Below are 14,626 nucleotides of genomic sequence, written 5' to 3' on the forward strand. Positions count from 1 at the left end.
CAAGTATCTCTCCTGCAATTCCATCAGGCAGGTCCACAGAGATGTCCGGAAGAACATCTGTTCCCACCACTTTTGCTCCTCTCACTTCAAATGCAGAGAGGATCACAGCCACCGTAGCTCAGAGTATGTTGGAAAAGTCAAGCCTTACTACCTCTCCTCTAGCAGAGACTAGCACCTCTGAAGGCACTAGTGGAACAGCAGAGATGCCCACTCCTTCAAATGCATCCTCTAGCCCTAGTGAGATGAGCACTATTCCTGCAACCACCACAGTAGCAAAGACAACCCCTAAATTCTTTCCTTCTAGTGCAAGAACTGTGTCCACAGAAAGGGGCACAAGCGCAGCTGCGGAGAAGACGAGGGCCTCTCTTGCCACAAGCCCAGTCCAAGGCATTTCAGCCATGGGCAGCAGTTCAGCAGCTGGATCAAAGCCAACATCTGAAGGGAGTTCTCCTTTCCCTGAGACTGGCCCTGTAGCTACAGAGACATCTCCTGCTGGGCCACACACCAGCACTCCATCTCAGACGACAACAAGCATGGTGCACAGCACCACTGGCAGAGGCACCAGCCCAAATGCCTCCTTACCCAGAACTTCGGTGGAAACCACAGAGATGGCGGGAAGCTCCCCATCAGCTGAAGGCACGACTGGCTCTGTAACTGGCCGCGTCACGGAAGAAATATCGACAGTGACAAGCAGTACAACAGCTGGGAAACCCACCTCTAAGCCAACCATGGGACCTAGATTCGCACCCGAAAGCGCTAGCCCGCTTCATACTACAGTGAAGGTGGGCAACACTGTGGGAGCTGAGAGCACCACTGGCCTCTTTTTCTCAAGTCCATCTGGTGAGGGCACTATGGAAAAGGCAACGCCACCTTCTCAGACGACGACTGTCGCTGAGCCCTCCAGCCAAGCTGAGATCATAAATAGCGACACAGTCACAACCGTCCCACTCTCCAGTAAGCCTTCTGGTACTGCAAGTCCAAGGGACACCTTTAGAACTGCAGAAAGCACCAGCGCTGTGCCATACACCAGTTCTCCTCGTAGGACGACAACTGGAGAAGACACTACTAGAATAGCAGACACCAGCACAGTTCCCTTCCAACCCATTACATCATCTGAGTCCACAAAAGGGTCTGCAAGTAAATTTACTTCGACCACACACATGTCTCAGACAAGTTCCCAGACCGAGAGTACGTTAACAGTTGGGAGCAGCATGCTAGAGAGCTCAGGTGTAAGCACAGCAGAGAGCACCAGGACATCGAATACACCGAACACAGCAAGTTCCTCGATAGAAACGGAAATATCCACAGTTCTCCCAAAAATCAGTACTCCACAGGTAATCACTGAAATGCTGGGCATTACTAGTGCTAAAGAAGAAACCATAACTGTCTCTCCTGCAATTCCTTCAGGCAGGTCCACAGAGATGTCCGGAAGAACATCTGTTCCCACCACTTTTGCTCCTCTCACTGCAAATGCAGAGAGGACCAAAGCCACCGTAGCTCAGAGTATGTTGGAAAAATCAAGCCTTACTACCTCCCCTCTAGCAGAGACGAGCACCTCTGAAGCCACTAGTGTAATAGCGGAGATGGCCACTCCTTCAAATGTGACATCTAGCTCTAGTGAGAGGAGCACTATCCCTGCAACCACCACAGTAGCAAAGACAACCCCAAAATTCTTTCCTTCTAGTGCAGCAACTGAATCCACAGGAACGGGCACAAGCGCAACTGCTGAGAAGACGAGGGCATCTCTTGCCACAAGCCCAGTCCAAGAAACTTCAGCCATGGTTAGCAGTTCAGCAGCTGGATCAAGGCCAACATTTGAAGGGAGCACTCCTTTCCCTGAGACTGGCACTGTAGCTACAGAGATATCTCCTGCTGGGTCACACACGAGCACTCCATCTCAGACGACAATATGCACGGTGCGCAGCACTACTGGCGGAGGCACAAGCCCAAATGCCTCCCTACCCAGAACTTCAATGGAAACCACAGAGATGGCTGGAAGCTCCCCATCTGCTGAGAGTATGACTGGCTCTGTAACTGGCCGCGTCACTGAAGATATATCGACAATTCCAAGCAGTACAACAGCTGGGAAAACCACGACTAAGCCAACCATGGGACCCACCTCGGCACCCAAAAGTGTTACCCCGCTTCATACTACAGCGAAGGTGGGCAACACTGCGGGAGCTGAGAACTCCACTGGTGTCTTTTTCTCAAGTCTGTCCACTGAGAGCAATATGAAAAAGGCAACGCCACCTTCTCAGACGACGACTGTCGTTGAGCCCTCCAGCCAAGCTGAGATTATAAGATCGGAGTCCCTAACAAGTAAAGACACAGTCACAACCGTCATACTCTCCAGTAAGCCTTTTGGTACTGCAAGTCCAAGTGACACCTTTACAACTGCAGAAAGCACCAGCGCTGTGCCGCACACCAGTTCTCCTCGTGGGACGACAACTGGAGAAGACACTACTAGAATAGCAGACACCAGCACAGTTCCCATCCAACCCACTATGTCATCTGAATCCACTAAACGGTCTGCAAGTAAATCTACTTTGACAACGCACATGTCTCAGACAACTTCCCAGACGGAGAGTACGTTAACAGTTGGGAGCAGCATGCTAGAGAACACAGGTGTAAGCACAGGAGAAGGCACCAGGAAATCGAATACACCAACCACAGCAAGTTCCTCGATAGAAACAAAAATATCCACAGTTCTCGCAAAAATCAGTACTCCCCAGGTAATTGCTGAAACTCTGGGCGGCACTAGTGCAAAAGAAGAAACCAGAACTGTCTCTCCTGCGGGGCCACACACCAGCACTTCATCTCAGACGACAACAAGCACGGTGCGCAGAACCACTGGCAGAGGAACAAGCCCCAAAACCTTCCTACCCAGAACTTTGGAGGAAACCACAGAAATGGCTGGAAGCTCCCCATGTTCTGAGACCACAACTGGCTCTGTAACTGGCCGCGTCACTGAAGAAATATCGACAATTGCAAGCAGTACAACCACTGGGACGCTCACCACTATGCAAACAATGGGACCTACCTCGGCACCCGAAAGCAGTACCCCGCTTCATACTACAGCGAAGGTGGGCAACACTGCCGGAGCGGAGAAAACCAGAGGCCTCTTTTTGTCAAGTCCGTCAGCTGAGAGCTATATGAAAAAGGCAACGTCACCTTCTCAGACGACTACTGTCGCTGAGACTTCCAGCCAAGCTCAGATCACAACATCGGAGTCCCTAACAAGTAGAGACACAATCACAACCGTCCCACTCTCCAGTATCCCTTCTGGTACTGCAAGTCCAAGGGACACCTTTACAACTGCAGAAAGCACCAGCGCTGAGAAACACACCAGTTCAGCTCCTGGAACAAGAACTGGAGAAGACACTACTAGAATAGCAGAAACCAGCACAGTTCCCTTCCAACCCACTATCTCATCTGAGTCCATAAAAGGGTCTGCAAGTAAATCTACTTCGACAACACACATGTCTCAGACAAGTTGCCAGACGGAGAGTAAGTTAAAAGTTGGGAGCAGCGTGCTAGAGAGCTCAGGTGTAAGCACAGCAGAGAGCACCAGGACATCGAATACACCGACCACAGCAAGTTCCTCGATAGAAACAGAAATATCCACAGTTCTCCCAAAAATCAGTACTCCCCAGGTAATCACTGAAATGCTGGGCATTATTAGTGCAAAAGAAGAAACCACAACTGTCTCTCCTGCAATTCCATCAGGCAGGTCCACAGAGATGTCCGGAAGAACATCTGTTCCCACCACTTTTGCTCCTCTCACTGCAAATGCAGAGAGGACCACAGCCACGGTAGCTCAGAGTATGTTGGAAAAATCAAGCCTTACTACCTCCCCTCTAGCAGAGACGAGCACCTCTGAAGCCACTAGTGTAATAGCGGAGATGGCCACTCCTTCAAATGTGACATCTAGCCCTAGTGAGACGAGCACTATCCCTGCAACCACCACAGTAGCAAAGACAACCCCAAAATTCTTTCCTTCTAGTGCAGCAACTGAATCCACAGGAACGGGCACCAGCGCAACTGCTGAGAAGACGAGGGCCTCTCTTGCCACAAGCCCAGTCCAAGAAACTTCAGCCATGGTTAGCAGTTCAGCAGCTGGATCAAGGCCAACATTTGAAGGGAGCACTCCTTTCCCTGAGACCGGCACTGTAGCTACAGAGACATCTCCTGCTGGGCCACACACCAGCACTCCATCTCAGACGACAACAAGCACGGTGCGCAACACTATTGGCAGAGGCACAAGCCCAAATGGCTCCCTACCCAGAACTTCGATGAAAACCACAGAGATGGCTGGAAGCTCCCCATCTGCTGAGAGTACGACTGGCTCTGTAACTGGCCGCGTCACTGAAGAAATATCGACAATTCCAAGCAGTACAACAGTTGGGAAACCCACCACTAAGCCAACAATGGGACACACCTTGGCACCCGAAAGTGCTACCCCGCTTCATACTACAGCGAAAGTGGGCAACACTGCGGGAGCTGAGAATTCCACTGGTGTCTTTTTCTCAAGTCTGTCCACTGAGAGCAATATGAAAAAGGCAACGCCACCTTCTCAGACGACGACTGTCGCTGAGACCTCCAGCCAAGCTCAGATCACAACAACGGAATCACTAACAAGTAGAGACACAATCATAACCATCCCACTCTCCAGTATCCCTTCTGGTACTGAAAGTCCAAGGGACACCTTTACAACTGCAGAAAGCACCAGCGCTGAGCCACACACCAGTTCAACTCCTGGAACAAGAACTGGAGAAGTCACTAATAGAATAGCAGACACCAGCACAGTTTTCTTCCAACCCACTACGTCATCTGAGTCCACTAAACGGTCTGCAAGTAAATCTACTTCGACAACGCACATGTCTCAGACAACTTCCCAGACGGAGAGTACATTAAAGGTTGGGAGCAGCATGCTAGAGAACTCAGATGTAAGCACAGCAGAGAGCACCAGGACATTGAATACACCGACCACAGCAAGTTCCTCCATAGAAACGGAAATATCCACAGTTCTCCAAATAATCAGGACTCCCCAGGTAACGGCTGAGTCGCTGGGGAGCAGTAGTGCAAAAGAAGAAACCACAACTATCTCTCCTCCAATTCCATCAGGCAGGTCCACAGAGATGTCCGGAAGAACATCTGTTCCCACCACTTTTGCTCCTCTCTCCGCTACTACAGAGGGGAGCACAGCGACCGTAGCTGAGAGTACGGTGGAAAAGTCAAGCTCTACTACCTCTCCTCTAGCAGAGACTAGCACCTCTGAAGGCACTAGTGGAACAGCAGAGATGCCCACTCCTTCAAATGCGACCTCTAGCCCTAGTGAGATGAGCACTATTCCTGCAAACACCACAGTAGGAAAGACAACCCCAAAATTCTTTCCTTCTAGTGCAACAATTGAATCCACAGGAACGGGCACAAGAGCAGCTGCGGGGAAGACGAGGGTCTCTCTTGCCGCAAGCCCAGTCCACGGCATTTCAGCCATGGTCAGCAGTTCAGCAGCTGGATCAAGGCCAATGTCTGAAGGGAGCACTCCTTTCCCTGAGACTGGCACTGTAGCTACAGAGACATCTCCTGCTGGGCCACACACGAGCACTCCATCTCAGACGACAACAAGCACGGTGCGCAGCACCACTGGCAGAGGCACAAGCCCAAATGCCTCCTTACCCAGAATTTCGGTGGAAACCACAGAGATGCCTGGAAGCCCCTCATCTGCTGAGAGCACCACTGGCTCTGTAACTGGCCGCATCACTGAAGAAATATTGACAATTCCAAGCAGTACAACAGCTGGGAAACCCACCACTAAGCCAACAATGGGACCTACCTCGGCACCCCAAAGCGCTACCCCGCTTCACACTACAGCGAAGGTGGGCAACACTGTGGGAGCTGAGAGCACCACTGGCCTCTTTTTCTCAAGTCCATCAGCTGAGAGCACTATGGAAAATGCAACGCCACCTTCTCTGACGACGACTGTCGCTGAGCCCTCCAGCCAAGTTGAGATCATAACGTCGGAGTCCTTAACAAATAGAGACACAGTCACAACCGTCCCACTCTCCAGTAAGCCTTCTGGTACTGCAAGTCCAAGGAACATCTTTACAACTGCAGAAAGCACCAGCGCTGTGCCACACACCAGTTCCCCTCGTGGGACGAGAACTGGAGAAGACACTACTAGCATAGCAGACACCAGCACAGTTCCCTTCCAACCCATTACGTCATCTGAGTCCAGAAAAGGATCTGCAAGTAAATCTACTTCGACCACACACATGTCTCAGACAAGTTCACAGAGGGATAATAAGTTAACAGTTGGGAGCAGCATGCTAGAGAGCTCAGGTGTAAGCACAGCAGAGAGCACCAGGACATCGAATATACCGAACACAGCAAGTTCCTCGATAGAAACGGAAATATCCACAGTTCTCCCAAAAATCAGTACTCCCAAGGTAATCACTGAAATGCTGGACATTACTAGTGCAAAAGAAGAAACCACAACTGTCTCTCCTGCTATTCCATCAGGCAGGTCCACAGAGATGTCCGGAAGAACATCTGTTCCCACCATTTTTGCTCCTCTCACTGCAAATGCAGAGAGGATCACAGCCACCGTAGCTCAGACTATGTTGGAAAAGTCAAGCCTTACTACCTCTCCTCTAGCAGAGACTAGCACCTCTGAAGGCACGAGTGGAACAACAGAGATGCCCACTCCTTCAAATGCATCCTCTAGCCCTAGTAAGATGAACACTATTCCCGCAACCACCACAGTAGCAAAGACAACCCCAAAATTCTTTCCTTCTAGTGCAACAACTGTGTCCACAGAAAAGGGCACAAGCGCAGCTGCAGAGAAGACGAGGGCCTCTCTTGCCACAAGCCCAGTGCAAGGCATTTCAGCCATGGGCAGCAGTTCAGCAGCTGGATCAAAGCCAACATCTGAAGGGAGTTCTCCTTTCCCTGAGACTGGCATTGTAGCTACAGAGACATCTCCTGCTGGGCCACACACGAGCACTCCATCTCAGACGACAACAAGCACGGTGCGCAGCACCACTGGCAGAGGCACCAGCCCAAATGCCTCCTTACCCAGAACTTCGGTGGAAACCACAGAGATGGCGGGAAGCTCCCCATCTGCTGAGAGGACCACTGGCTCTGTAACTGGCCCCGTCACGGAAGAAATATCGACAGTTACAAGGAGTACAACAGCTGGGAAACCCACCTCTAAGCCAACCATGGGACCTACATTGGCACCCGAAAGCGCTAGCCCGCTTCATACTACAGCGAAGGTGGGCAACACTGTGGGAGCTGAGAGCACCACTGGCCTCTTTTTCTCAAGTCTGTCCACTGAGAGCAATATGAAAAAGGCAACGCCACCTTCTCAGACGACGACTGTCGCTGAGACCTCCAGCCAAGCTGAGATCACAACATCGGAATCCCTAACAAGTAGAGACAGAATCATAACCATCCCTATCTCCAGTATCCCTTCTGGTACTGCAAGTCCAAGGGACACCTTTACAACAGCAGAAAGCACCACCTCTGTGCCACACACCAGTTCTCCTCGCGGGACGACAACTGGAGAAGACACTACTAGAATAACAGACACCAGCACAGTTCCCTTCCAACACACTATCTCATCTGAGTCCACAAAAGGGTCTGCAAGTAAATCTACTTCTACAACACACATGTCTCAGACAACTTCCCAGACGGAGAGTACGTTAACAGTTGGGAGCAGCATGCTAGAGAACTCAGGTGTAAGCGCAGCAGAGAGCATCGGGACGTGGGATACAGCGACCACAGTAAATTCCTCGATAGAAACGGAAATATCCACAGTTCTCCCAATAATCAGGACTCCCCAGGTAACGGATGAGTCGTTGGGCAGCAGTAGTGTAAAAGAAGAAACCACAACTGTCTCTCCTGCAATTTCATCAGGCAGGTCCACAGAGATATCCGGAAGAACATCTGTTCCCACCACTTTTGCTCCTCTCCCCGCTACTACCGAGGGGAGCACAGCGACCGTAGCTCAGAGTACGGTGGAAAAGTCAAGCTCTAAAACCTCTCCTCTAGCAGAGACTAGCACCTCTGAAGGCACTAGTGGAACAGCAGAGATGCCCACTCCTTCAAATGTGACATCTAGCTCTAGTGATACGAGCACTATTCCTGCAAAGACCACAGTAGGAAAGACAACCCCAAAATTCTTTCCTTCTAGTGCAACAATTGAATCCACAGGAACGGGCACAAGGGCAGCTGCTGAGAAGACGAGGGTCTCTCTTGCCGCTAGCCCAGTCCATGGCATTTCAGCCATGGTCAGCAGTTCAGCAGCTGGATCAAGGCCAACGTCTGAAGGGAGTTCTCCTTTCCCTGAGACTGGCATTGTAGCTACAGAGACATCTCCTGCTGGGCCACACACGAGCACTCCATCTCAGACGACAACAAGCACGGTGCGCAGCACCACTGGCAGAGGCACCAGCCCAAATGCCTCCTTACCCAGAACTTCGGTGGAAACCACAGAGATGGCGGGAAGCTCCCCATCTGCTGAGAGGACCACTGGCTCTGTAACTGGCCGCGTCACGGAAGAAATATCGACAGTTACAAGCAGTACAACAGCTGGGAAACCCACCTCTAAGCCAACCATGGGACCTACATTGGCACCTGAAAGCGCTAGCCCGCTTCATACTACAGCGAAGGTGGGCAACACTGTGGGAACTGAGAGCACCACTGGCCTCTTTTTCTCAAGTCCATCTGGTGAGGGCACTATGGAAAAGGCAACGCCACCTTCTCAGACGACGACTGTCGCTGAGCCCTCCAGCCAAGCTGAGATCATAACATCGGAGTCCCTAACAAATAGCGACACAGTCACAACCGTCCCACTCTCCAGTAAGCCTTCTGGTACTGCAAGTCCAAGGGACACCTTTACAACAGCAGAAAGCACCAGCTCTGTCCAACACACCAGTTCTCCTCGTGGGACGACAACTGGAGAAGACACTACTAGAATAGCAGACACCAGCACAGTTCCCTTCCAACCCATTATGTCATCTGAGTCCACAAAAGGGTCTGCAAGTAAATCTACTTCGACCACACACATGTCTCAGACAAGTTCCCAGACGGAGAGTACGTTAACAGTTGGGAGCAGCATGCTAGAGAGCTCAGGTGTAAGCACAGCAGAGAGCACCAGGACATCGAATACACCGAACACAGCAAGTTCCTCGATAGAAACGAAAATATCCACAGTTCTCTCAAAAATCAGTACTCCCCAGTTAATCACTGAAATGCTGGGCATTACTAGTGCAAAAGAAGAAACCACAACTGTCTCACCTGCAATTCCATCAGGCAGGTCCACAGAGATGTCCGGAAGAACATCTGTTCCCACCACTTTTGCTCCTCTTACTGCAAATGCAGAGAGGATCACAGCCACCGTAGCTCAGATTATGTTGGAAAAGTCAAGCCTTACTACCTCCCCTCTAGCAGAGACTAGCACCTCTGAAGCCACTAGTGTAATAGCGGAGATGACCACTCCTTCAAATGTGACATCTAGCCCTAGTGAGACTAGCACTATTCCTGCAACCACCACAGTAGCAAAGACAACCCCAAAATTCTTTCCTTCTAGTGCAACAACTGAATCCACAGGAATGGACACAAGTGCAACTGCTGAGAAGACAAGGGCCTCTCTTTCCACAAGCCCAGTCCAAGACACTTCAGCCATGGTCAGCAGTTCAGCAGCTGGATCAAGGCCAACGTCTGAAGGGAGCACTCCTTTCCCTGAGACTGGCACTGTAGCTACAGAGACATCTCCTGTTGGGTCACACACCAGCACTCCATCTCAGATGACAACAAACATGGTGCGCAGCACTACTGGCAGAGGCACAAGCCTAAATGCCTCCCTACCCAGAACTTCAGTGGAAACCACAGAGATGGCTGGAAGCTCCCCATCTGCTGAGAATATGACTGGCTCTGTAACTGGCCGCATCACTGAAGAAATATCGACAATTCCAAGCAGTACAACAGCTGGGACACTCCCCACTAAGCCTACAATGGGACCCACCTCGGCACCCGAAAGCGGTACCCCGCTTCATACTACAGCGAAGGTGGGCAACACTGCGGGAGCTGAGAACTCCACTGGTGTCTTTTTCTCAAGTCTGTCCACTGAGAGGAATATGAAAAAGGCAACGCCACCTTCTCAGACGACGACTGTCGCTGAGACCTCCAGCCAAGCTGAGATCACAAAATCGGAATCCCTAACAAGTATAGACACAATCATAACCGTCCCTCTCTCCAGTATCCCTTCTGGTACTGCAAGTCCAAGAGACACCTTTACAACAACAGAAAGCACCAGCTCTGTCCAACACACCAATTCTCCTCGCGGGACGACAACTGGAGAAGACACTGCTAGAATAACAGACACCAGCACAGTTCCCTTCCAACACACTATCTCATCTGAGTCCACAAAAGGGTCTACAAGTAAATCTACTTCGACAACACACATGTCTCAGACAACTTCCCAGACAGAGAATACGTTAACAGTTGGGAGCAGCATGCTAGAGAACTCAGGTGTAAGCGCAGCAGAGAGTACCGGGACATGGGATACAGCGACCACAGTAAGTTCCTCGATAGAAACGGAAATATCCACAGTTCTACCAATAATCAGGACTCCCCAGGTAACGGCTGAGTCGCTGGGCAGCAGTAGTGCAAAAGAAGAAACCACAAGTATCTCTCCTGCAATTCCATCAGGCAGGTCCACAGAGATGTCTGGAAGAACATCTGTTCCCACCACTTTTGCTCCTCTCACTGCAAATGCAGAGAGGATCACAGCCACCGTAGCTCAGAGTATGTTGGAAAAGTCAAGCCTTACTACCTCTCCTCTAGCAGAGACTAGCACCTCTGAAGGCACTAGTGGAACAGCAGAGATGCCCACTCCTTCAAATGCATCCTCTAGCCCTAGTGAGATGAGCACTATTCCTGCAACCACCACAGTAGCAAAGACAACCCCTAAATTCTTTCCTTCTAGTGCAAGAACTGTGTCCACAGAAAGGAGCACAAGCGCAGCTGCGGAGAAGACGAGGGCCTCTCTTGCCACAAGCCCAGTCCAAGGCATTTCAGCCATGGGCAGCAGTTCAGCAGCTGGATCAAAGCCAACATCTGAAGGGAGTTCTCCTTTCCCTGAGACTGGCACTGTAGCTACAGAGACATCTCCTGCTGGGCCACACACCAGCACTCCATCTCAGACGACAACAAGCACGGTGCGCAGCACCACTGGCAGAGGCACCAGCCCAAATGCCTCCTTACCCAGAACTTCGGTGGAAACCACAGAGATGGCGGGAAGCTCCCCATCTGCTGAGAGCACGACTGACTCTGTAACTGGCCGCGTCACGGAAGAAATATCGACAGTTACAAGCAGTACAACAGCTGGGAAACCCACCTCTAAGCCAACCATGGGACCTACATTGGCACCCGAAAGCGCTAGCCCGCTTCATACTACAGCGAAGGTGGGCAACACTGTGGGAGCTGAGAGCACCACTGGCCTCTTTTTCTCAAGTCCATCTGGTGAGGGCACTATGGAAAAGGCAACGCCACCTTCTCAGACGACGACTGTCGCTGAGCCCTCCAGCCAAGCTGAGATCATAACATCGGAGTCCCTAACAAATAGCGACACAGTCACAACCGTCCCACTCTCCAGTAAGCCTTCTGGTACTGCAAGTCCAAGGGACACCTTTACAACTGCAGAAAGCACCAGCGCTGTGCCACACACCAGTTCTCCTCGTGGGACGACAACCGGAGAAGACACTACTAGAATAGCAGACACCAGCACAGTTCCCTTCCAACCCATTACGTCATGTGAGTCCACAAATGGGTCTGCAAGTAAATCTACTTCGACCACACACATGTCTCAGACAAGTTCCCAGACGGAGAGTACGTTAACAGTTGGGAGCAGCATGCTAAAGAGCTCAGGTGTAAGCACAGCAGAGAGCACCAGGACATCGAATACACCGAACACAGCAAGTCCCTCGATAGAAACGGAAATATCCACAGTTCTCCCAAAAATCAGTACTCCTCAGGTAATCACTGAAATGCTGGGCATTACTAGTGCAAAAGAAGAAACCACAACTGTCTCTCCTGCAATTCCATCAGGCAGGTCCACAGAGATGTCCGGAAGAACATCTGTTCCCACCACTTTTGCTCCTCTCACTGCAAATGCAGAGAGGACCACAGCCACCGTAGCTCAGAGTATGTTGGAAAAGTCAAGCCTTACTACCTCCCCTCTAGCAGAGACTAGCACCTCTGAAGCCACTAGTGTAATAGCGGAGATGACCACTCCTTCAAATGTGACATCTAGCCCTAGTGAGACGAGCACTATTCCTGCAACCACCACAGTAGCAAAGACAACCCCAAAATTCTTTCCTTCTAGTGCAACAACTGAATCCACAGGAACGGACACAAGTGCAACTGCTGAGAAGACAAGGGCCTCTCTTTCCACAAGCCCAGTCCAAGACACTTCAGCCATGGTTAACAGTTCAGCAGCTGGATCAAGGCCAACATTTGAAGGGAGCACTCCTTTCCCTGAGACCGGCACTGTAGCTACAGAGACATCTCCTGCTGGGCCACACACCAGCACTCCATCTCAGATGACAACAAGCACGGTGCGCAGCACTACTGGCAGAGGCACAAGCCCAAATGCCTCCCTACCCAGAACTTCAATGGAAACCACAGAGATGGCTGGAAGCTCCCCATCTGCTGAGAATACGATTGGCTCTGTAACTGGCCGCGTCACTGAAGAAATATCGACAATTCCAAGCAGTACAACAGCTGGGACACTCACCACTAAGCCTACAATGGGACCCACTTCGGCACCCGAAAGCGGTACCCCGCTTCATACCATAGCGAAGGTGGGCAACACTGTGGGAGCTGAGAGCACCACTGGCCTCTTTTTCTCAAGTCTGTCCACTGAGAGCAATATGAAAAAGGCAACGCCACCTTCTCAGATGACGACTGTCGCTGAGACCTCCAGCCAAGCTGAGATCACAACATCGGAATCCCTAACAAGTAGAGACACAATCATAACCGTCCCTCTCTCCAGTATCCCTTCTGGTACTGCAAGTCCAAGGGACACCTTTACAACAGCAGAAAGCACCAGCTCTGTGCCACACACCAGTTCTCCTCGCGGGATGACAACTGGAGAAGACACTACGAGAATAACAGACACCAGCACAGTTCTCTTCCAACACACTATCTCATTTGAGTCCACAAAAGGGTCTACAAGTAAATCTACTTCGACAACACACATGTCTCAGAAAACTTCCAAGACAGAGAGTACGTTAACAGTTGGGAGCAGCATGCTAGATAACTCAGGTGTAAGCGCAGCAGAGAGCACCAGGACATGGGATACAGCGACCACAGTAAGTTCCTCGATAGAAACGGAAATATCCACAGTCCTCCCAAAAATCAGGACTCCCCAGGTAACGGCTGAGTCGCTGGGCAGCAGTAGTGCAAAAGAAGAAACCACAAGTATCTCTCCTGTAATTCCATCAGCCAGGTCCACAGAGATGTCCGGAAGAACATCTGTTCCCACCACTTTTGCTCCTCTCCCCGCTACTACAGAGGGGAGCACAGCCACCATAGCACAGAGTACGGTGGAAATGTCAAACCCTACTACCTCTCCTCTAGCAGAGACTAGCACTTCTGAAGGCAGTAGTGTAACAGTGGAGATGCCCACTTCTTTAAGCCTTAGTGAGACGAGCACTATTTCTTCAATCACTACAGTAGCAAAGACAACCCCAAAATTCTTTCCTTCTAGTGCAACAACTGAATCCACAGGAACGGGCACAAGTGCTACTGCTGAGAAGACGAGGGCCTCTCTTGCCACAAGCTCAGTCCAAGACACTTTAGCCATGGCCAGCTGTTCAGCAGCTGGATCAAGGCCAATGTCTGAAGGGAGCACTCCTTTCCCTGAGAGAGGCATCATAGCTACAGAGACATCTCCTGCTGGCCCACACACCAGCACTGCATCTCAGACGACAACAAACACGGTGCGCAGCACCACTGGCAGAGGCACAAGCCCAAATACTTGCCTACCTAGAACTTTGGCAGAAACCACAGAGATGGCTGGAAGCTCCCCATCTTCCCAGGCCACAACTGGTTCTGTAACTAACCCCCTCAGTAAAGAAACATCAACAATTCTACGCAGTACTGTAACAACGGAAGTGCCTTTTACTTCACCTGATGTCACTGTTAGCTCAGATCTCTCTGCTAATGGCACGAAGACAGCTACTTCAGCATCAGAAAGCGGTACGTTCTTCTGCCCGAGTCATTCCATTCTGATATCATATACCGTATCTCCAGCCTGAAGTTCATATTATATGGCTAAATCTCAAGATATTCTAACAACTTTCTTTTTTACTCCTTTATCTCTAGGGACCATAGTCGCTGTTACAGATCCCATTAGAGCAGAACTGGCGAATTCTCTGACAAATGTTCCCCAAATTCCTTTGAGGAGAACTGGCAGCATTACTTCACCAGCTGAGAAAACTGGAAGCTCCTCTGTTACGAGTACTGTAGCTGAGATATCAACTACGATCGGCACCCATAATGCAGAAGAGCTGATTACATCTTCCTCTGTCACCAGTCCCCCAGGTAAGACAAGAAG

At 50.7% G+C, this 14,626-nt stretch overlaps 2 protein-coding genes across 2 annotated transcripts in view; both read left to right on the top strand.

The window, feature by feature from the left end:
- LOC122457509 (mucin-17-like) overlaps positions 1 to 439 on the top strand; it is a 98,494-nt gene extending 98,055 nt beyond the window's left edge. The window contains exon 5 of the mRNA XM_043502883.1: positions 305 to 439. Coding sequence (XP_043358818.1) covers positions 305 to 439 — 135 coding nt within the window. The remainder of the gene's footprint in view (positions 1 to 304) is intronic.
- A 94-nt stretch (positions 440 to 533) lies between these two features.
- On the top strand, positions 534 to 14,403 carry LOC122457510 (mucin-19-like). The gene is made up of 3 exons (XM_043502884.1): positions 534 to 4,613; positions 5,484 to 13,379; positions 14,395 to 14,403. The coding sequence occupies exons 1-3, from the start codon at positions 534 to 536 to the stop codon at positions 14,401 to 14,403; spliced, it is 11,985 nt and encodes a 3,994-aa protein (XP_043358819.1).
- Positions 14,404 to 14,626: the final 223 nt, after the last annotated feature.

The sequence above is a fragment of the Dermochelys coriacea genome, chromosome 25, assembly GCF_009764565.3.
Source record: "Dermochelys coriacea isolate rDerCor1 chromosome 25, rDerCor1.pri.v4, whole genome shotgun sequence".
NCBI classification, from domain to species: Eukaryota; Metazoa; Chordata; order Testudines; family Dermochelyidae; genus Dermochelys; species Dermochelys coriacea.

Coding starts and splice junctions, on each gene's coding strand:
- LOC122457510 (XM_043502884.1), top strand. CDS start 534: ATGGTGCACAGCACCACTGGCAGAGGCACCAGCCCAAATGCCTCCTTA. Junction 4,614..5,483: donor AGACCTCCAGCCAAGCTCAG/ATCACAACAACG, acceptor AGCCCAGTCCAC/GGCATTTCAGCCATGGTCAG.